At 35.5% G+C, this 25,686-nt stretch overlaps 1 protein-coding gene across 3 annotated transcripts in view; it reads left to right on the top strand.

Annotated features, from left to right (window-relative positions):
• LOC149784247 (death domain-containing protein 1-like) overlaps positions 1–10,648 on the top strand; it is a 44,457-nt gene extending 33,809 nt beyond the window's left edge. For 2 of the 3 annotated variants that reach the window (XM_089932283.1, XM_089932284.1), the window contains 8 exons: positions 172–310; positions 3,379–3,679; positions 4,296–4,484; positions 6,243–6,297; positions 6,763–6,841; positions 7,424–7,559; positions 8,285–8,369; positions 9,016–10,648. In XM_089932283.1, coding sequence (XP_089788409.1) covers positions 172–310; positions 3,379–3,679; positions 4,296–4,484; positions 6,243–6,297; positions 6,763–6,841; positions 7,424–7,559; positions 8,285–8,369; positions 9,016–9,320 — 1,289 coding nt within the window. In that variant the 3' untranslated portion in view covers positions 9,321–10,648. Of the gene's footprint in view, positions 1–171; positions 311–3,378; positions 3,680–4,295; positions 4,485–6,242; positions 6,298–6,762; positions 6,842–7,423; positions 7,790–8,284; positions 8,370–9,015 lie in introns of all 3 variants that reach the window. The other variant, XR_016413818.1, reaches the window with a different exon arrangement.
• The last annotated feature ends 15,038 nt before the right edge of the window (positions 10,649–25,686 follow it).

Below are 25,686 nucleotides of genomic sequence, written 5' to 3'. Positions count from 1 at the left end.
GCTGTAAATATTAACCTGAACATTTGAAATAAGATATTGTGCAATTAGAATAACAATTAAGGAAGATATATCATCTCATATAGAATACATTGTTTAAATTAGAAAGTTAAAAGAACAAACCCTTATATCATTCTTGTCTGTGCTTTGCTAACTAGAATCACAATCCTTCAGATAAACGGACGAGTGAAAAGGGAAGATATATTCACACGTATAAGTGCAAAGGCGACAACTGGAAAATAGCAGACAGTGAAATGAAGGGAAAAAATATGGATGTTTCAATCATATTGCCAAGCAGAAAGGACAATTATATGTAAGCGTTAAAGACAAAAGCTACTCAACAATTATAATTAATAATCCATTTATTGTATGTTAGTTGCCAATGTTAAATCACTGGCATTGCGTCTATTGCAAGATTCCTCAAATAAAATCTCTGTTACTGAAACAAGTATCAATTTTATAGTAAATGGTTCACACTAATGCAAACGGTTTATGTTTAGGGAAATAATCTGTTTTGAATAATTGACTTAACGAAGTAATAATTCTGGTGTTAACTATTATGGTGATTACCATATTTTCATCATCAACCAGTTTTTACAATATTTCTTTTCCTTATACTCTTTTATTTTCTTATCCTTCTTAATATCCTTTAAAGTCGTATCTCCCTTATCATATATATGGTGCTGTGTCCCGTCTATGCTGCCATACATTTTATTGTCTTTCTTTTTTGTTGTCACGGCCAAGATCCAGAAATATTCTCAATACGTTAATGGTGGTAGAGCTTAGTATCTGATAAAGTACTGATATTTTAGGCTTTCCTGGAATACATAAATATATATTTAATCATTTTTGAATTTTAAAGCATTATTCAAACATTACAGGTTCATTATAAGCTAAGCTCAAATAATGCACGCTGAAATGTTGTAAATTACGATATAGTATCAGGTTTTAAACTCCGGCGCTCCAGGTGACAGGATGGCTTATAGCGTGCGATTTTAACAATCATTGTCATCTCTATTGTGTCAGCGCGGAGTCTAATCTTAGGCTGGGCTAATATGGATATGTGAGAAAACAGCCTGAAGCTTCCTATGGGTTGATGATTCCTACCGGGATTTTCTCAGGTTCGTTTTCCAGCTATGATTTTGTTCGCTATGTATAACCTGTCTTGAGTGGAGAAATGACGTGAACCCCAAAACAACAAAACAACTATATTTATCATCTGTTTGGAAACATGCGTTGGGTATTTATGAGATGATATTGTTAATATATCCTATTATTTGATTTAGTCAACCACAATTTCAAAATTAATACGTATTCAGCTAGATGATATTTGATGTGAAAGCTGCTTCCGGACGATATATTTTATTTAGTCGCTTGCGTCGAACGTTAGCGTTCGCATGTACTGTTCTTGTCTATAATGTTGATCCAGGTAGTATCATTCGCAACATGTACTATCACTGATTTCTTGTTCCTAATATGTTGGTCATTCAGCATGTTATAATAATTAAGATGTGTGCTTTGATATTCTTCATCAATTAGCAACACCCGATTGGTTGCGCACTAAAGCTCAATTTAGTGAGTAAGTTTGTATTTTATAACTTAATCTAGATTTATCTTAAGGCTGTTGCAACTCAGCTATATTTCTTTACTCACTGACAGGACAAATGGCTATCTCATCTGCATTCATCAAGTCTACACTGTGGTGAGGTTGCTTGATTTCATTCACTTACTATTATGATACTGATAATTAAAGGATTCTTCAATACTACCATTACAAATTGATCTAATATTTCTTGTTTGTCAAGTTTAAGGTCCCATTTCCGGCGTTTTGTATACATTTCATCCTTCTTACAGTCTAATTAAAGTTTGGAATGAAGGAAATTATTTGTTAAAAAGAACTATTTCACATAACCATTTCTTGAAATAATCAAGATATTAGGTTTAAACATGTATATTCTGTTTAGATTTAATAGCCGCCACCTCGTAGTGCACTCATTGAAGTCGCTCGATATTCCGATCTTTATAGGGAGTGATCCAACAGTAATGATGTTATATAAGATACATTCTAACAGCAGCTGATTGAATAATATTGATTCGAGAGGGAATGAAGATATGAAAAACGAATATGTAAAGGAAACGTGTGTATTTGATAAAAGATAAGACTTGGGCAAATATTGGTGATCAATTGGGGCACTGGAAAATTTGAAGGGCAAATATCGGCTGAAGATAAACCCAGCTGTTGATTATTTCTATATTATTTGGTAAGCATACACAACGGACTTGCAAAATATACTGTGCATCAGTTATTCCTGTAAAGAAAAAATACTCGTACATTTTAGGCCGATTACTGCATCAAATCGAAAGCAAAATTAGAATATTTTGTCACATATAGATCACGTCCCGCATCCGACATATCGTGGTGCTGACTTATTATGTTAACAACGGTCACATAAACATATATTGTGTTCCAGTTTTCGACTGATATCTGTTGACCCACGGATGTCTCCGATCAAGACCGCATTGATTCGTACGCATGTGAAAATTGGCCGTGTTTTTCAGTTCGTGGTATAAATGTAATGGTTCATTTTGTGATGACATATCGATATTATCTAGTATTATTGGATGTTCAGTATCATTATCTTTCAAATTCGGTATTGTTTAATTGATTTGGTATATACGAATCTACGTGTAACAACCGCATTGGGATTTAAATCATTTCCAGATACGAAATTGGGCTGTTGTTACGTTTCAATATAAGCCTATTCATGTTTTATTTCATCCTGTATCGTCTTTCTGGTCTCCGTTTACTAGTATGTTTTCTTTCCTTGTTGTATTCCTCAAGAAATCCATCTAGTCAGCTGGAAATCGTGCTATGTGATCTATGTTGTCAAGCATCATACCTGCAAACATTCACTGAGGACACTACAGTCATTTCCTAAGTATATGTTAAGCGTGGCGTACAGTTAAAGCATATTGCCATTATCTTTGTTCGAGTAGTGCGATTTTGTGTCATTGATGTTGGAATAATTCATGTTTTGATACAATCATATGGCTGGCATACGTATATATGATAACTGATTGTGAAAGTTTAGCCAAAAACGTTGTTTTGCTTAAAGTTTGGGGCAGATTTAAATGTGGGGAATGAATCTAGTTAGGCATTCCTTTTAAACATTTAGTTAGGGTGTTCGTTTTGTTAATATAGTTTCTCCATTTTGATCGGTACCTCCTAACGCTCTTCGCTAACAAACATACCCACTGCTGACCTATGCTTCATATATTCTTTAGAATGTCGTGGTTTACTGCTTAACTGGAATCGATGTCATTTATGTCATATCGATGAGATCTTTGACTTTCTTCTTCTTATTATTATTATTATTACAGAGTGCTAGAAATAGAAGGACGAATGGAAATTCAAAATGAAGAATTTCTCAAGGCAGCGGACGAACTAGTCTTTCACAGTAATGCATCAATTGTGCGAATCGTAGCCAAACAAAAGACAGAAAATCCTCACATCTTATTGATTCAGTGTGTAAGAAGTGAGCAGGTTTCCTCGCGCGTGCTTGAGATGGAAAGACGTGGCTACAATCACGGTCCAGACACAAGCAAGGAATTTGCTTTGATAGACGGCCAGATTATTATTATGTGGTGTTCGGGAAATATTGCCATGACAGCGGAGTCAGAGGTAAAAAAAGCACTTTAATTACCAATAAAGTTCGCTAACATTCGTCACTTAAATCAATTTAATCTATTATATGCATCACTATGATGTTGAAGCATGAAAGCAGCGCAGTACCACAATGTAGGAACGACGCTAAAAACTAATGCAACACATTTTGTGTTCCACACCGCAGCTATAGAATAACTACTGAAGAGAATACATGAGCCAAAAGTGGCTTACCTTATCTTTGGAATAGTTGACATTCTTTGCTTTTCATTTAACAATTGCATGCTTAGAAATGGCTCTGAATGACACACATAATGGTTATTAAGAAGTGTTCTTCTTTTTGTGCTCGAAATAGGAATGTTTAATATTTTCCTTGTTCGGATAATACAAATAATTCTTTGTCAAAATTGGATCATGTAGCGAACTATCGGTATATATCTTTGATGCTTTGTAATATATTTTCAATAAAATATTGGTAAATATCTTATTTATATGAAAGGTCGAATATATTAAAATGATATCATTTACTGCATATTCCATTATAAGTAACAGAGAATATGTACATAAGTTTTTATCACACTCTAAAACTGTAATTCCCCTACCAAGGTAAGTTATCTAATTGTTTTTTATCAAGGTAAAGCTATCATTTCACGCCTACATGGACACAACCAAACAAGAGGTATGTTTGGAGGTCTTAGATGAATACAGGCAGAGAAACCTAGATGTTTACCACGGTAACCTACATTTTGAAGTTCTCAATGATGACAGGAAAGAAACCATCTATCTCAACACCAAAGGAAGCCTTCCAATTACTTTACCCAAGGTAATATTTTAAAAACATTTCTTTGTTTCTGATAGCCATATTTCTTGGTAAATTTCAAATGTTTTGATAAGCTTCTTTACTAATGGACACTGATATTAATACATTAAAATATGTGTGATTTAAATTCTAATTAAATTTACGACGTATTATTGAAAAAGAACGAGCAATGATATAGTCGTACAAAGTTAGAAATGTGTTCAGATTTCATAGGTATTAAGTTAAGGATGTTCCCCGCATGTCTTTTGTTCATCTGTCAACATATTTAATTGTTGCGTTGTCCCCGTACAGTCTGATGGACGAAGATAAATTAGTTTTTTGTTCTGTCGTCTACTCCAAAAATATTCTTCCCCCGTTCCAATTACTCTTTCCAATGACCAAAGCAAAACCTAATTTTGTTCTTCTATCTGCAATAGGCAACTTAAGTCGTCTATTTATATTGTCTTTCTCTCTTGAAAGAAAACGATGTCTTCCATAGACATCGTCGTCGGTGGAAATTTGAAATGAACGATATAAATTCAGCGCAGGCTATCATCACTACTGCTACTTGAAGCAATTTAATATAAGTTGGTATACTTCATGTTAAAGAAGTGGCAAATATTTTCGTTATAAGAAAATACATTTATTGCAACAAGAGAAGTCGTGAAGCTATTAAAGTATCTCACAAATGCCACCTATTTTAATTGAATTCAGGGTTGATTGCTGTGAAATATGCGTCATCTGTAGGAATAATGGATAACTAATTATATATCTCAAATATACTCCCGACCCCGTGCTTACCATATGTTGCTCTGCACCTGTACATGACGTAGAGGCAGCTCAGAAGATGACCTTATGACCGTAAATACAAGTATGGAAAAATTAAATATAGTTGGTCCTGTTTCATATCTTAACAAAACAGTTTGTAGCTCCTTCTTAAAGCGCACAGCCACTTTACCATATGAAATGTGATATTCTGACAATTGATGACACCACAGAGAGAGTATTAAAAGCATGAAATGTAGGATGGAGACGAAACGTTTTAATTACAACACTTTAAAAACATGACCATACTTCAATTATTTATTGGAATTACAAATTGATACATTTCTTTTTTGTGATTATTGTGAATTAATTTAAAGATATTTTGCATTATATAATTGTGATACATCAATTTTGTTTGCACGTCGGTGCATTTTAGGTTACTGACACATCAGTAAATTCATGATTAAATTCATTCTGAACAATATATCCTTTTGACTTGTGATAGAACGTTGCCAACTTCTTGAAATGTAGGGAAACAACATTATTTGTGGAATATTAGCAAAGTTGATTGTTTTCATTTTTTCGTACTAATGATACCATGTACAACATAGCTTATTAAAGTTTAAGACATTAGCGACCGTGGTATACGCATTTAGATGTAATTGAGAATGTTTTTGGCGTAGGATATTTTAGCTAATCTTGTGTATTTTGTTTTAGGTTGCTAACGTCTTTCACTTCATATCGTTCTACAAGTTTGATTTTTGTTCTGTAGTGGTTTATTTTGTATGTTGGTTATGACATAAAGTAATATAGGAAGCTATTGATAAATACAAATAAATGCTGCTAATATACGACATATTGTGCAGGATTTTCACACGAAGAAATCGCATGCACATTGTAATATCCTTTCAAGGACCTTCTATGTGAAAATTGTATGTCTCATTTATGTTTACATACTGTTATATATTTCCCATACACACGTATATAGGAAACATCGTAAACTATTTTTTTTTCCAGACCGTTATGAAAAGACCGAAGACATGTAGAGCAACCATTCGACTTCCTCATTATCGTAAGCATCTGTTTCCTTTATTGGACACAATTGAAAGCACTTATATTCATCTGCTTTTTCCATTGCCATATTTTTCTATAAAAAGAGAGTTAACTTTAATTAAGAAAATACCATTGCCGAAAGCAGTGTCGGCACCTTGGGATGAATTAGGAATTTCTGCATCGTTCGTATCCTTTGTATTATCCCACCTGTGTATACAATAAATCAGGTGGATTTTGAAATGAAAGGTCTAAGGGTATTCAGACTGAGAATAATTGCTTCCAAAATTTATAGTTGGTTCTGTCTTACTGCTTTGATATACTTCACTGTATTAAACATTTTTTCGTCAATATTCAATTCAGAGACAAATGTCGAAATACTACTGAAAAGAAAAATGTATTCATTATGACAACATTCTGTTCACAACTGTAATCTGATTTCAAATAAGGTGAGTTCAAACTAAATAGAGACTCATTTTCTCCGCAGTTATCTCCCTGGCAAAGTTTCTCGCAATGAAATTGACGGCGCAATCAAGTGGCGACACATGGCTACAAGTCATATACAGGTACATCAAACTATAACTGTCCCTTATCTATTATATTTATATAAACAGTGATATTGTATGCAGGGACTACTTTCCTTAAAAGAACGCTTTGCGAGCTCTTGTCAGCAGGGACCTTGACAAATGTTATGACAATGTCCACCATTAGCTGATATAATTTATAAAATTGATATAATTTAAAGTTTTCAATAAACTTTGTTAAATAACGACCTTAATCTTTAGTACAATTAGTTTTGCTTCAACAAAGAATGACGGTATTATCGAATACACTTGGTCTTTTCGCAACATGACGAAGCGCACTCTTAAGAGTCGTTCGGCGTAGATGAGCATAGTTTAGACTCAACGTCATGTAGCTTTCCGTGTAGGCTTTAATAATGTTTCCTAAATAAAAAGGTCGTTAATATGCAATGGTAATTATGCTGGGTTAAGACATTAATGGTAGAAATATTACTCGTTGTCTTCATAATCAGGTTTCGTCATATTTACTTTAACGGCTTTTCAAAGTTATATCGACACTAGATGAACTGATTTGAACGACAAAAGAGTGTATTGTAATTTATTGGCAGCTTTTCGACTAATTTACAGACTAGGATCCCACGACGATATGGAGTACATCCGGCGAAGGGCAATTACGCGATGTGAAACAACCCAAAATTCACTCCAGATTTGTGAGATAATTTTGCAAGACTGGATGAAATCCAAACCTGTCCAGGAAGATAAGGCAATAAGGCTATTGTTTCATATGGTTAAAGCACATATATGAGTGGAGTTGATCAGATTCATGGCGCATATATATATATATATATATATATATATATATATATATATATATATATATATATATATATATATAATGATATGTTGCCCTTAGAGCTACTTCAAATATGACACAGTACATGTACAGTATTGTATGGGGACGATTTAGTCTCAACTGGATTTCCATGCAAAAAGGTAAATACTGAAATAGCAACAAGGGGAATTTCAAATGGTGGGGTACTATATGGACGAGGTGTATTTAACACGGGTGACGTCAAGGTTCAGAAAACTATAGAAAAATGGCAGCAGTGTTACTTTTGGCTGATATCAATCGGGCAGTGAATTTGTAACTGTGCTGGAGTTGACCTCAATACGCGCTATTGTAGGTATGGTAAAGACTGTGTGAATTGTATTATGGGGACAAGGGTTTATAAAGTAGTTTAGATGGGCAAACACATATTATAACAACACCTTTTACATTTGTGACGTTAACATATCTGTTTGTTTGTCTATTTGTGTATGTTTTGTTTGCTTATTTGTGTATGTTTATGTTTTGTTTTTCCATATAAACACCTTTACATTTTTTTGTACCTATAAACCTCTATATAAACCCTAAAGCTATTTAATGTTGCGCTAAAATTATAATTTTTTTGGGTGAAATTACATTAGGTATACTTTATTCCAATTTAGATCAAGCCAATAATCTTGGCTCTTCGGGGTTGCCAGAGGATGAAACTGTCTGACGAGTGCGAGAAATATGTCCATATCCATACGAGTAAGTCCTGTGTAAAAGTCCATATATACATGATCAATTTCTGTGAAGAAATATGTTTAAATTTATCCATATACACATGAATAAGTCCTTTGTATAAATAGATTTAAAGTATCCATTTACACGAGTAAAAATATGTGTAGAAGTAGATTGTAATATTGTGATGATTAAGCCTTGTATATACGTATAGTTAAATTGGTTCATATTCACATGAGTAAATCATGTTTAGAAGTAGATTTGAAAATATTCGTATACAGATGAGTTAGTCCTGTGTAGAAGTAAATTAGAGTTTGTACATACCCACGTGTAAGTCATGTTTATAAATATATTTTATGGAGCCATGCTGTACACTACATTAATCATTTATGTAAGGGTCAAGCCTTTTCTTTAGTAATCATGATATGCTGCATTTATAACACTTCAATTTTCATAAGTATGACCTTCGATGATAAATACGGACTTAATATCAAGACGGCATTCATCTAATTGATACATTTTGTTACGAATTTGCTAAAAAAAAGTAGCATTTTATGGCAGTATAACACTATGTTTCATATGTTTCTTTGTCTTCAATTTGTTTGATTATAAGATTTGCCGAATTACGGTGACAAAATCATTCTTGAGGCTATGTTCTGTTTCTACTCGTTAGATTACTTGTCTGACACGTGCATGTCTGAGATGGCCAAGAAGATAAATGACGATGATTGGATTGTGCTAGCTATTAATCTGGGTCTTTCTGATGAAGACATTTCGGATTGCAAGAGCGGTAGCGAAGGCTCAAACGAGGAAGCAACGTTCATGATGCTGTGTAAATGGCATGTTTCTGATGCGGTCATTACCAGCGGATTGGAGGTTTTTAATGACCTACTTGGAAAATTGGAGACCACGCAGATAAAATATATGGGTCTGAAGAAATACATCAGTCATGTGGTGAAACAGATAAATAAGGAATAACTATCCTTTATTTACGTGTGATACATACCCATATAAACAAATATAAATCAAGGAATATAAGACAATACAATCTGTTTTGTGGTAAATTTACCATTTTATATAGTTGGATGAAACATGCGTATTGTTTTATATAAGCTAAAGATGTTCACAAATTAAATATTCGTACAGGAGTCGTACATCTAGAGAGAACACTGTTTTTGCTGTTGGAGAAAATGCTATCATTAGCGAATCTTCTGAAACATAGTTCCAGCAATGAAAGACGAGAGGAAACCGTCTCCAAAGAAATGCCAAAGAGTAGATATGACCGAGTAGCCTTAAATGCACTTAAACTACTAGTGGGATTTTCTCCCATGAAATAATGTTACCGCGAAATGCAATATCAAGGAACTCGTGTACAAGTATTCATTGGAAAAATAACATTGGTTAACTCACTATGATATGAGACACTGGTAATATATTTATGTGTATTGCACAGCTGTCTTCATGATTAATTTCCCAGTCTTGTTGCAATTTCTGCTTTGTTACCACTTTGTCAGTATAGTTCAATGTTCATATATCTTTAGTTTGCAAGATAGCCCTTGCATAGTATCTAGATAGCGTTCAAAACAAAGATCATTGAGTCTGCTACTTAATTGGTCTGATATATTACAATCGTTCATTTTATGCTTGAGGAAACTTTAAATTGAACTTATTTCTTTCTATGTAAATTTACAGGAAATGTGTCAGTTATTTAAAATGATTGTCTTCTTCGAAGCAGGCTTATTACATGCACAACATATCATTCATAGCAGTATTGATAAAACATACCACATGCGTATATAACGGATGTAGGACAAGAACCCTTTTTATATTATGTATCTATCCTTCTTGACGTATAAAAATAGTCTGCTTAAATTAGTGCCAATTATACTTATTAGGAACAATTTTCAATTTTGTCTTTTAATTTCTTTTTACCTGGAACAACATAATAATGGAATGTCTTTCAGTTGATTTAAGATGCGTAGATAAATTATGTATAAGTACTTTTTCACTCATTGTTCAAATATTTATGTCAGATATAACTTCATAAATGGCTTGAATGCTATGTTTCATTATGCATCGAATCTATCTAGGCGTAAACAATATTTTCGACTGCCAATACACACATTAAGGAAGGCACTCTTTCCGTATGTACGGATTATATCCCAGATAGGTAGTGACGTCATATGATGATTCTTTTCAAGGTCAATGAAGACGTTCAAAGAGGGATTACTGTTCTATTAATGCAGTTATTTCATTCATCTATTTTGTAATTGTTTTATAATATGTAATAAAGTTAACTTTCTTCTATTAGCGTTTGATGTTTTCTTTTATGTAAGTGTAATTTGGTTAAATCAAGCAACGTCCGATATAAAAAACGTTCTAATGTTGGACCTTAATAACCTGACAAATAATGTCATATAATTGTTCATAAAATGTTTATATATATTTATATGTCCAGACACACGCTGTGCTAACTATCACTTTCAAGACGCAATATATTGAATTGCAATTTCGCTTACAGTTGTAGAAAGATCAACAGGTGTAGTGCACTGGGTCCACTTGTCAGAATTTTCTGACTTACAATTTCAGAGTGACGCTTACGAGAAGGTTTCATCCAATGCCAAATAAGTCATGTTAATTACAAGTCGTGCTTAGTACAAGTTATATTTAGTGGAATATGACTGAATGTCTAATCGAATGACTGATTGTAGTAACCTTTACCAATTTCGTTGATATGTATGGCAGTATGTTACTTGACCATTAACTATCTGTATACTAAACTTTAGCAACGAATGCGACAAGACAGGGTGTTATTAAATATTCTGTATATACCGTGGCGGCTTCATAGGTCTTCACTAACTTCTTTCCAACATACAATAAATATATTACGTGTAAAATGAAGATACTACTTGTAGCAGATACAAAAATAAAAAGTTGCAACTTATGGTGATATTAATTTATAACTAGAAATCTAATCAGTTATTCAGATCTTGTATGATACACCAAAAAATTATGTGTTTGAAAGGCAACACTACAGAAACATGTCGATTTGGATGGACACATATTAGATTGTCGCCGAATAGAAACCGAGTGGGTTTTTGGACTAAATGAATAAGACAAACACAATGTGAGAAAGATGGAAATTTATGAAATGAATTAATACAGAAAAATATGCGATGTAAAAATGCACTGATTCTCTCGCGCTCTCAACATACGATTGACTCAATCACTCTATACATCATTCACACATTGAAATAAACCAAAATATTAAATCAATATGAAGTACAGATCCAAAAAATCTCATTGACTGCAGATACGCTTCAAACAGTATTTTACACTATAATAGAGATTCGCATAATTTGAATATGAACTCTATTAAGATTCAAAATAATCTTATGAACACAACCGATATTCAAAACAATCGTATGAACACAACCAATATTCAAAACAATCTTATGAACACAAAAAGATTCAAAATAATCTTATGAACACAACCAAGATTCAAAATAATCTTATGAACACAACCAAGATTCAAAATAATCTTGTGAACACACACACAATATTCACAATAATCTTATACACATAAAAATGCAATTGGAACAACAATTGATCTAAGCGTATGCTTCTAGACATCTTGTACAGTCGCACGATTCCTTCGGTTGGCCCACACTCTTATCAGCCGCTCGCACACTTTATGGATCAACCACGAGTATATTCATACGTATACATACGTACAGACAGCATATAACACCTTTTTTACTTTGCTACGTCTACGCCCGTGGCATAGATATAGGTACATACATACATACGTATCGACAGCACGCAGCCGTAAATACTCTGGAAACTCCAGACAGCTTTAAACAACTTTAGACAGCTTCATACAGCTTCAGACAGCTCTAGTTATATTCGCAGTCACAATCACAGCGACAGACACAATCACAGCGACATACACAATCACAGCGACATACACAATCAGCTACAATAAAACCAAATTGGTCATAATAATAGTTTCTGTATAATCTCTAGATATATTATAATACTTTTTACTCTAATAGTGACTTGTAATTCAAAGTTCAAATCTGCGTTGTAATACATTAATTATTACGCGATAAGACATTACAAACCGAATAAGCTTCGCATATCAAATGAAAATGTAAATTTAACACTAACCCCTATGTCTGGAGAACAATGGAGAGCGTACACTCCTTGACGTGATCCAGAACTACCAGTGTCGGTTTTAGAAATTGATCTTGCTTAAATCCATAGGAGAGTGAGCACAAGTCAGGGTAGAATACCCGTGCTTATCATGCTAGTAATGTTACTTCGTCACAAGTAATTTCTGGCGAGGTACATGTTAATACAGTCGCTTACCTGGAAAAACACATATTCTCCCTGTATAACGTTGTACGCATGTACAACGAGAAATAGTCGAATAGTTCTAAGGCAAAACCAAGTTATTTCTTTGCCTAATTCTGTGACAATACCTCCCCTCTAAGAAAAAAAAATGTACACATTTTTTTAAACCCTCACAGAATAAAAGAAAAATATTTACTAATGATATGTTACACTATTTACACAGGTAATACTGCAATCTGGATTTTCTACACTGGGTAAAAATGTATCTAAATTTCCAATCATGCCCTACTCTAAGTAGTCTTCCCCTATATTTTAAACTACTCTTATTGCCTCTACACGGTAGCGATAGGTTTGTAGTGTCAGCGCCCAACACATCAATCGAACGTTAGCGACCTTGGCCTTGTTTAAAAATAGGAGTTGGTGATCAGTCTCGAGAACGAACTCTCTCCCAAAAGGATACGCATGATACTCCCAAATTCCCCACACTACGGCAAAACACTCTTTCTCAATAACGGAATAGTTTTTCTCCCTGGCTAGCAATTTTCTACTCGAGTAAGCTACTGGTAACTTATTGTTATATTGCTCTTGCAGTAAACCTGCTCCCAACCCAGTTTCAGAAGCATATGTTCCTAAAATAAAGGGTTTGCTGACATCTAGCAATTGTAATATAGGTGCACTGATTAGTTTATCTTTCAGCGCGCAACAAGCTCTGTCTTGTGGCAGTCTCCGCTCTACTGCGTATTTGTCGATGACTGCCGTACAAACGACATTCAAGACCCCTTTTTCTACATTGTCGCTCTGTCTCTTGATGTACAACTTAAGCGTGTTAGCATGTAATGTCTTTAAATTACCGTCTATGTCAATTTTATAGTCCATGTCATTCTTGACCTCTTTAACTTCGTAGGGACCTTTCCACGGGACTAGTAACTTATTTGTGCTAGTAGGACGAAAAAATGAATCTGATCTCCTACAATAAATTTCCTATTTCGCGCTCTGCGGTTATAATACTTGGCATATCTGCGTCCCGTTTTCATTATTTCGTCGCGTGCCATCTGGCATGTACTTTCCAGTTTCTCTCGCAGATCTAACACGTACTGGTAGGTAGTTTTTATTTGTTCGCTCGCGACGTCACCTGTCCATAGTTCGCGTAGTATCCGCATCGGGCCTCGAACTGTTCTTCCGTACAGCAATTCGAAGGGTGAAAACTCTAAACTTTCTTGCAGTACTTCACCGTACGCGAACATAACCGCGTTCAAATAGTGGTCCCAGTCTTGCGAACGTTCCGCGCACATCTTTCGTAGCATATGTTTTATGGTACCGTTAAATTTCTCTACCAGTCCATTGCACATCGGAAGGTATGGGGTAGTGTTTAGCTGTTTGATTGATAACATCATACTTATTTCACTCATGTTGTCGGAGGTGAATTGGGCACCAGAATCCGTAAGGGTTTCTTCTGGCACCCATACCCTACTGAAGATGTCAACCAATGCTTCAGCCACCCCTTCCGTTTCAATAGTTGGTAACGCTGCGGCATCGGGATATCTGGTTACGTAATCCACAAGAGTAAGAATATACCGGTTCTTCCTTTCGGTAACTGGTTGTATTGGGCCTACAATATCCACCGCCACTCTTTTAAACGGTGTATCTATTAATGGCATCTGTCCCAAGGGTACCCTTGTAACCCTTCCCTTACATACGGTTTTTTGGCATACGTCACAAGACCTACAGAACCGTGTGACATCGCCATTAACACCAGGCCAGTAGAAATCAGCTACTACTCTGATGGTGGTCTTCGTCTTACCTAGGTGTCTTGCCATGCTAGACTCATGGGCCACCCTAAGTACATGAAATCTGTATCTCTGGTGTACGACCACTTGCCAATACCTCTTACTATGAATTAGCTCGTTCCTGCGAACGAATCTCGAGCGGCCCTCCACCCTTGAAGTGTCTAATTACGCCGTACGCGATTTTCTCACTACAGTTATGATGGATTCGTCACGTTCTTGTTCTCGTTTGAATTCATCACGCGAAATTCCGGACATCGATTCAGGGTCTAATAATGTCTGAAACGCGTTTTGTCTCTCGTCTGGTTTGCGCTCGCGTTTCGATTGGTGGGCCATAGGTATCCTGAAATCTGCAATAGTTGGAAGACGGGAACCTTCAACATTACCGATCGTCAGATCGTAAATAGGGTTTTCCATACAAAGGGCATCTACAGTTCCGTGTAGGAAAGGTGTTTCTACTGTGATCCCTGCTACGGGAATGCGACCGATCGTTTGATCAAGTAGCATACACGGAGACTCTCACCCGATCAATTGGTTATCATGCACGAGACTACGTTTGATCACTATAGCTGTGCAACCAGTGTCACATAATGCTACGACTTCTCGACCGTTCACGAAACCTCTCGCGGTCGGTACTCGCTCTTCGGGAAAATGACACGTGCCATGAATACCTGGTTCTATCTGCACCAGATTATCAGATATACTTATACTTTGTATAACCACGGCTACCTTATGCATAAGTCCCTTCTTTTTAGAACATTTAGCTTGAACATGACCCCATTCCTTACACAAAAAACATTGCATACATTGACGACCTGTATCCCTAACTGACCTACTTGCCTCAGCCGGTTTCACAAGCTCCCTAAACATCGGTTCCGTAGACTGGTTTTCAGACTTAAAATCTTTTGAAACCACGTTCTGGGTTCCCCCATGAGCCTCGGCATAAAAATCTGCTTGTTAAGACATATCATGTACCTTCTAATAGACTTTCTCTTTCAGAAACTGACTGAGTTCCCGCCCAGCTGTGTTCAACAATCGATCTCTGAGCAGGAAATCAGTCAACAACTCAAACCTTTTCACCGCTTTGCCGCATTCAATCCACCGTTAAAAATAGTTCGATATTCTAACGATGAACTGATCAAAGGTTTCTCTTTTCTCGGGCATGCTATACCTGAACTTTTTACGAAAACCCTGTTCAGTCAGCTCGTACCTTTTTAGAAGTGCTTCCTTCAGGACGGCGAATTTGAATACATCGTCTCTAGGAAGTCGCGAGTGTACATGCAGCGCTTTACCGTTTAATAAAGTACTGAGATGCAGGGCCCAGTCATTTCGACTCCACTTCTGGTTCTCGACATACCGCTCAAACCGATGAAGATAACTATCCATCTTATCTTTTTCATCAACAAAGGGAGGTAATTTGGGACCATCTAATTTACTAGAGGCAGAATCGTGTTCCCCTTTCCTAGCTGTTGCTAACTCTACCTTACGTTCATGATCTCGTTGCCTTAATCTCTCTTTTACCTCCAAAGCTTCTAACCTTGCTTGTTTTTCTAACTCTCTTCTCCCTATCAGCTCCCCTTTCCCATTCTATCCTTTCCTTTTCGACATGTTTTTCTAGTTCTATCATTTCCCTTTCGGCCTCGTTTTCTGGCTCTATCTTTTCCCTTTCGGCCTGTGTTTCTAGTTATATCTTTTAACTTTCGAATTCCCTCGCCCTTACCCTTTCATCCAGCTCCCGGGCTTATTCTTCCTTAATAAATTCCCTTAAACTTTCTCTCTCATACCCAATATATTTGCCTAAGGCGACCAAGTCCTTAAGGGATGATATGATTAATAGTAACAAAACAAATTTAATTTTACAAAAGAAACTATTCCTGATGAAGGCAACCGAAATAAAAATCAATATGTATTTCTACAAGATCCACATACCTAGAACTACTGAACAAAATAAACATCTACTTGATGATTATCTTGTCAAGAAGGTCACACTCGAATATAAACAATAAGTGTAGACTTTCACAAACAATATGATGACGATTCACTTAATCCAAAGATCCCCACTTCTGACACTATTGTCGCCGAATAGAAACCGAATGGGTTTTGGGACTAAATGAATAAGACAAACACAATGTGAGAAAGATGGAAATTTATTAAATGAATTAATAAATAAAAATATACGATGTAAAAATACAATGATTCTCTCACGCTCTCAACATACAATTGACTCAAATCTCTCTACACAACATTCACACATTGAAAATAAACCGAACTACTAAATCAATATGAAGTACAGATCTAAGAAACCTCATGGACTGCAGATACGCTTCAAATAGTATCTTACCACTATAAGAGAGATTCACAATATCTCGAATATGAATTCTATTAAGATTCAAAATAATCTTATGAACAAAACTAAGATTCAAAATAATCTTATGAACACAACGAAGATTCAAAATAATCTTATGAATATAAAAATGCAGTTGAAACAACAATTGATCCAAACGTATGCTTCTAGACCCTTTATACATTTGCACGATTCCTTGGGTTGGCCCACACACTTACCGGCCGCTCGCACCCTTTATTGATACACCACGTGTACAAGTCATACGTATACACACGTACAGACAGCATAATCACCCTTTTTAATTTGCTACGTCTAGGTACGTGGTACAGCCATACGTACATACATAAATGCGTATCGACAGTACGCAGCATTAAATATTCTGGAAACTCCAGACAGCTCTAAATAACTTTAGACAGCTTCAGACAGCTCTAGTCGTATTCACAGTCATATTGACAATCACACTTCCCAGCGACATACACAATCACCGCGACAGACACAATCACAGCGACAGACACAATCAGCCATATGGCTGGAGACCAATGGAGAGCGTACACTCCTTGACGTGATCCAAAACGACCAGTCTCGGTTTCATAAATTGATCTTACTTAAATCCATATGAGAGTGAGCGCAAGTCAGGGTAGAATAACCGTGCATATCATGCTAGTAATGTTACCTCGTCACAAGTAATATCTGGCTAGGTACATGTTAATACAGTCAATTACCTGGAAAAGCACGTATTCACCTTAGATAACGTTGTACGCATGTACAACAAGAAATAGTCGAATAGTTCTAAGACAAAACCAAGTTGTGTCTTTGCTAATACGTTAATGAGGAAAAGCAAATGCAAATAGTACAGGAGGAAAGGAAGATGTAAATGGAATTGGTATAAGAGGAGAGATAGAGAAATGCAGTTTTTAGAAAGAGGACAAACAGATGCAGCTGAATTTACCCTTTACCGAAAAAAAAATGCAAATGCCGTTTAAGGAAGATGAAATAAATACATAAAATTATATTTGGATACGGATATAAATAAAAGGGAGGAAGTTCATTTATTATGATAGCTGGTGAAACAACGTATGGTTAGAAAAATGTCAAACGATGCATTAAAAAAGCTAAAGTTATTATTGTTCCAAAGCTATAATAATAATAATAATAATAATAGTAATAGTAATAATAATAATAATAATAAAAGTAATAATAACAATTATAATAATAATACTAATTATAATAATAATAATAATAATGCAAATAATAATAACAATTTCATATGCCATATCCTTACATTTTCTGAATTAATAATAAAAGTTCCAGTACCGGCATGTATTTGGCATTCATGATACAGACTTACTGTGGTTCAAGTCCTACATGGTCAACGTGACACAACTTAAGTGTGCAAAAGGAATAAACAATTGATCCAAACGTATGCTTCTAGACCCCTTGTACAGTCGCACGATTCCTTGGGTTGGCCCACACTTTTATCGGCCGCTCGCACCCTTTATGAATCCACCACGTGTACAGTCATACGTATACACACGTACAGACAGCAGAGAACACCCTTTTTAATTTGCTACGTCTACGTCTGTGGCGCAGACATACGTACATACATACATACGTATCGACAGTACGCTGCATTACATATTCTGGAAACTCCAGACAGCTCTAAACAACTTTAGACAGCTTCAGACAGCTTCAGACAACTCCAGTCATATTCACAGTCGCAATCACAGTGACAGACACACTCACAGCGACATACACAATCACAGCGACAGACACAATCAGCTACAATAAAACCAAATTGGTCATAATAATAGTTTCTGTATAATCTCTAGATATATGATAATACTTTATCCTCTATATACATACATATATATATATATATATATATATATATATATATATATATATATATATATATATATATATATATATGCACAAATCCGACCTTTAGGCGACAGCGTCTAAATTGCAACCTTTCGGCGACATCGTTGTATACTGAATATGTGTGGGTCATGATTGTGCCTATATACTGAATACTGTACAGAATACTGAATGGAATATGAAAACACACGAAAAAGTGGTAAAATTATATAAATGACATACATTTTTGTCGCCATTTACTGTCGCCGAAAGTTAAAACTATATACGCTCATGCATAAAACCAACCTTTGGGCGACCGGTCGCCGAATGGTTCATTTGTCGCCCAAAGGTTTAGTATATATCTGGCTCTGATATAATTTATATGTGTCACCTAACAGTATTATATACAGTGTATTTCGCTATTACGATTACCAGCGAGACGGAAATAAACTGATCGCATGCGTTGGACGGTCTGAATATGGGGGTTCTGCTGTCGACATCCATACAATATTGGCTCATGTGATCACTTCTTGTAATCAGGCGACTGTTTAAGTATACTTATTAAACGGGGCTGGAATAACTGGCCGTAATCCGGAATAGCGTAATGGTTTTAATTTGGACTGTATACAGTTTTAATCTTAAAGATAAGCGCTGTTATTTATATATAGATCGATTTTGCAAATATTTTGTAGGACAGATTGTTGTTTAATTTTTTTTATTTGTTTACTGTATATAGCAATCGTTATGTACATAAATTTCAGATGATTATACGTATTTTTATTATATGGTAGTCTGCGAATTAGTGGATTTTCCATTTAAAATATCGGGGCCCCGAGTGGCCGAGTGGTCTAAAGCGCTCACTGTTCCGGATCACTCCCATTTCACCTCTGTCTGCGTGTGTTCGAGTCCAAGGCTCGGCTAGCGTGGGTACGTGGGAAAGCCTGCCAGCAGCTTCTCGTGGGTTGGTGGTTCTTCCCTGGGTTTTCCAGGGTTCTTCCTCCACCAGTTATACTGGTCGCCATGTATAGCCTATCTTGTGCAGCAAAATGGCGTTAAACCCTAGAACAACAACAACAACAACAATTTAAAATATCTTTTCATAATTCACTGGAGTCAATTATGATGGGGTCACGTGGTCTTATGCGCTCACCTTTATTATATCACTGTCACTACCCTGAGTCCGCATGGGTTCGAGTCTCGACTCTACCTACATGGGCGTGCAAAAAAGCTTGCCAGTAGATTTATGTGGGTCAGTGGTTCTTCACGGATTCTTCTTCAACCACAAATACTGGCCGCCATGTAGAGCCACATAAATTGGTGTTATGCACGTACATATACCAACCAACCAACCTACCAATCAAATTAGACTGGTTTTTGTCCCATTGGAATCGATATACGTTGATAACATTATGACCAAGAACATCGAAGAGTATTTTTGTAATATTCTTAGTTTAATGGTAAACATATCCACATATCACACAGGTGTACCATGCTGGAATCCAGCAACCTACTTTTCATTTTTACTTTTTGTGTATACGTTAAAACTAATGCATGGGATATACAAAAACAATAATATACCAAATTAATAAAACCAACAACAAAAATGAGATATGTCAAATCTATAGATTTTAAATATATAGTTAGATCAAGAAAATATGGACTGAGGGAAAGAATTTGTTTGGCAAACTGGAGATGTAGCATTTAGAAGATATTTTTAGAAAAAATTACCAGTATATCACCTTTACTAAAACAAAGTTTATACGCAAAAAGTCATTCGATAATGAACTGAAAAACAAATAAAGAGAGAAAGAAATTAACTGAAAAAATAAAAACTCAGCATCGTGGCTTTCAGATAGAAAGCCTACTATACACAACGGATAAAAATAGCAAAGGGATATACACAGAAATAATAAATTGCATTACAGATGTCTTGATCAGATGTGGTAGAACATCTTTTCCTGCTTGGAAGAAAAACAAAAACAGCACTATGGCCTTGTATAAACCCTGGAATATCTTATACATAAAAAACATATTTGTCTTTCTATATGTTCTGGCTGCCAGACAAGAGGTCACGAGCCTGAAACTTGTAGCGGCATTCGAAATATATTTTTTAATTACTTTTTAATAGTTGTCTTCAAATTTCTTTAAAACTCTCTCCACCAGTTTATTTATTTATTTATTTTATTTTGTTAAATTCCCGTCCTAGGAGGGCAATCAACCTAGTCATAAAAACACCCACATTTGTCTTTCTGTGAAATCCAGTCTGCCAAACAAGAGGTCGCGAGTTCGAAACGAGCGGTGGCATCAGAATTCTTTTAAAACTTTATTTATATTTGTATGTTTAAACTTTCTTTTAAAGTCGCTGATCCCAAAATATTTTACTTAATTTTTTTATTGCCATTCAAGGACGGGTAATTGACCTAGTAAATTAAAACCGAGTTGTCATGTTCGCCGAAACATAGCGCGGGGAAATGATGGTAGGGTTTGGTGCATTTCCAGAAAGGGCAGTCAGATATACCTCTTGCAGTAGAAGAGAGGAGCTCTAAGACATGAACTACACGGCTTCCCCGCCAGGAATAGGAGGAAAGAAACATTCTGAATAACAATTTACCAAATAGAAAAGGAAAATCATGGGATCAGGTACTCGAGTGGACATAAGATGCTCGCCTTTAAATTCACAAGATATTCTCATCTCGCTCGCTTCGGGTGACTCGAATTTCGGGCTCGAATTTAAGAAAACATATCCATCGTTAAGTCCACCAACGCGTCAAATCAGATAAACAATAGTAACAACAACAACAAGACAAACAAAGAAACAAAGAGCTTTAACATGCGCTAAATCTCGGGGTTCCTTTCCTAATTGACTCTTGCATTATGTATGAGAGAAACTTTTGTTACGTCAAAATACCATACCACTCAGATGTGATCTCTGGTTTGTAACTTTGAAGAAATATAGAAATGGCATGAAGGGTTATCAGCAGAGTTTAGACATCAGTGGATGTAACCTCACTGTGTGTACATTTATAATAATCAACCATTCTGAAGTTACGAATGTTGTTGATTAGCACACTTGGCCAACGTGTTTCTCATGTTATACACTACACCAGTGTTAAATCCATGACCAAAATATAATGAGGAGGTCGGGGTGGAGGGGGGGTTGGATTATATGTTCTATGTAAACTTTATTATCACACAATCCAGTGGGTAAACTGGAAGGACATCAATCAAAAGAGATTCACCTCAAACTCGGATAGAAGGTGATGGGGTTGGAAGGTTTTGTGTTGAGAGTGGGGTGGGTGGGACGTGATTATAAAAATCGATTATACCTAAACTCAATCCGTACTCGTATCTAATCACATTTCACTACACCCAAACCAAACGGGAGTCGACAAAAATGGCCATTTCACCAGTATCAAATAGATCTGGGTAAAACGTAATAAAATTATATACAGTGTTTGTCCTGGTGTCTAGGCATTTCTATACAGAAATAATATCAATTGGATATGGTCACCAGGGAATATATTTTGGAAATTATATTGTCTCTACCATCCGAAGATAATAGTCGTATCGACATGTTTCTTTCTAACACGGCTGACATTAATAATACTTATGTATAGAATATTTCTTCCCTCATTAATCTTTATTTCCTCCATTAGGAGATTTTGCTTAAGGCATCGAGTTAGGTACATGACAAAAAAGTTTCATAATTACATAAAAGAATAGTTTCATGTATACAAAATATACACATCACCTCCACGCACACACCCCCACCCCCGACACATTGCGTTTCCCTTTATACATGTAGCTTTTTGAGTGTACTTTTCAAACATACTCAGGGGCCCCGAGTGGTCTAAAGCGCTAACCAGTATGGATCACTGCAATACCAGCTGTGTCTGCGTGGGTTCGGCCAATGTGGGTATGTGAGAAAGCTTGCCAGTAGCATCTCGTGGGTCGGTCATTCTTTCCAGGGTTCTCCCGGGTTCTTCCTTTACCATTAATCCTGGCCGCCATGTATATCCTCTCTTGTGCTGAAAAATGGCGTTAAACCATACAACAACAACAAGAACAACAACAAACATACCCTAATGGTTTCTTTCATTTCCGCAGTCGCTATGATGCCATACGACTACCTGCGAGTGACCCTTGATGCATTTCCCCAAGGATCCGAAAACTGAATCAATTCACTTCTTATAGATGAACATTCAACTGAATTTATTAGTATCATTTAAGATTGAATATATTATATATGTATAACAGCAACACATTGTTGTTCTTGTTATTGCTCCTTAGATCAAAATTAAGAGTCATATTTTCAAAGTTGTCTGGCTTGGTAGGACTCATTGGTCTTAAAATAAGTAACAGAAATAAGCAAAACCAACACAAGAACAACGCGCTTAATGGAATAATACCTTATCATTGGCCAACTGAAAATCAGTTATAAATAAATACAGGACATCATTTTATTTTAACCAATGAGAGGACATTATTCCATTCAGCTGGATCTCACATATTAGGCGGGCGCGATTACGGCCATGTCGAGCAGTAGCGTGGGGAAATGATTTGACATTCCTAAATGGTATGATATTAAGTCAAACGTTTGATAGGGATACAGAGTCGACTGCCTGAGCTAAATATCGGTACCAAATTTATTAAGCTACGCAAAGCGCTTATTCTTATATAGGGCGCGAGTGTCCTCCCTTGTAGTTATTATAATGTACATGTATGACAGGTCAATTGCAAGCAATGATACGAGCCCCTGTGGTGAAAACGAAATGTCCGGTTGCAACGATATTTTTGTCATTTTCATGCGCATGAAATACCTTATATATACCGTGCCCAACGAATCAGGTGCTAGTCCCTAAGTCAAATCTATACAAAAACGAAATTTACACCAAAAGTATATTGTCTCTTTCTTTCGCAGAAATGTTACATTTCAGAATTAATTATGGGCGCATTAAAACTAATATACTCTATGTTATGGTCAAAAATTTCTAGATTGGTCCATATTTGTGCATATTATTAGTACCGCGAATCCAATATACATGTATACCGGCTAATTTACATAATGTCAATTGGTAGAAATTGAATTTAAGTTTTGATAGTGACTGTAAAGTATAGATACATTTTGGATCTAATTAGGTTTTACATGAACAAGAAAACGTCTTAGCAGTATCTAAAAGCAACTTCATGACTTTACTTTGAATTTTATGTAAACAATCATTCCATGTCTCCTATAATGAAATGTGATAGGTTCGCAGATTAGGATGTGTTTATGTGTGTGTGTGTGTGTGTGTGTGTGTGTGTGTGTGTGTGTGTGTGTGTGATTTGGATTTATAACGTAGATTTAACAATTATTCAGTCATATCGCTACGATGTATGGTGGTTTACAATGATGTCTAGCACTGAGGAATCATAAGGTAGACATGTAGGATGATGGCCCACCCAGTCACATTATCCTGACACTAGACCGACCAGTCCTAACACTAACCTCGTCATTTCTTTCTTGTCAATAAGCATATGCTGCATTGTTAAGTTGGAATCGCATGCCACATTTTCGAACCCATCGTCCAAGCGTTTTTAATGTCATTTGCATTATCTTAGTATCAGGCTCGGTTTTGATTAATCGGTAGCATATACAGTCATCTTCGAATAGTCGACGTTCTTAGTCAGTTTCAATTAGGATGTCACTGCTGTTGCTATGAGAAGTGTGCTGATCAAAGTATTATTCCTTGCGGTACTCTAGAACCTACGTTGTACTGGTATTATGTATATTTAATTTGCATTGTTTGTTAGTTTTTATTTTGTATATTTCATTATATGCTATTGTAAAGTAACATTGCATATTTGACATAACCATGTCAAAAATCAAGTTTATTTTCTACTTGACCTGAATTGTTTTATGTTTATATTTTATTCTGTAAACAACTAATACGTAGTAAAATATTCTCTATATGCATGAGTTATTATCATGATCATTATTAATATGAGCAAATACGTTTATTTGGGTCTGGGTCTATGTTATTCGCATTCCCCACAATTTACCTGATATTGTCCAGGTGATATATGATATATTATAATTTTAGTAACAGACTTTCTAATAATAAACAACATTTTATTTTGTAATCATTCAGAACTTTCTAGAAGGTCTTTTTGCACTAAGTAACGTTTTGTTTCTTCTGTTTTTTTTCCGTTTAATTGTGAACTGAGGTCAAGTATGGGACTATATAATTTTGTCATTGGAAAGATTATTCAATCGTGCGAAACAACTAATTTTTATTATTGTTGTGTCCATTATTAATTTGGAATTTATTTCTTCAAATTATTTAATTCAATGCACCTTTTTTTCTGGAGATGCAGAGTGCTCACAAAAAATAATATTCTTGGATAGAGACATTCATTAAGATTAGCAGTGAATTAAAACCTGGAAATTTATTAATGTTTCAATAAAAGACTGTTTGCACATCAATATGATACAGGTCATCACAGACAACCCAACTCCTTTAGCATTGAACTTAATTTGGATTTCTACTAAGTTTATTCAGAATTTTAAATTATTAGGACTTGTGTCTATAATTATATGATTATTTTGGATTTAATTTGTAATGCCGTAAGTTTTTTTTTTAATTTTCACTTTTTATGTTGATGTTATTTTTAGATGTTGTTTCCCCAAATATAAGCAGTGTATACAACCTCATATATAAGTAAGGTGTCATCCATTTAGTACGTTCGCAAAAATATAGCAAAGCGTGACCCATCCCTCCTTCCTGTGCACATGCGTAATTGCATACACCCCCCCTGATGGAAGGTACAATTACCTTTGAATAAAACCTTTCCAAGAAATGATCATCAGCGATAATCAGATTATTCACACTACACTTATTACATTTTACATTTAATAAGATCAACATATTGCAACTTCTTATGAATCTTACATATAAATTAATGGTTTAACCTTCTTAAAGGCATAATGTAGTGAACAGTAGTTGATTACAACTAATTAGGA

The sequence above is a fragment of the Sinohyriopsis cumingii genome, chromosome 14 (assembly GCF_028554795.1).
Source record: "Sinohyriopsis cumingii isolate HCF-2022 chromosome 14, ASM2855479v2, whole genome shotgun sequence".
In the NCBI taxonomy this organism is placed as follows: Eukaryota; Metazoa; Mollusca; class Bivalvia; order Unionida; family Unionidae; genus Sinohyriopsis; species Sinohyriopsis cumingii.
This window is presented reverse-complemented; position numbering and strand designations above follow the sequence as displayed.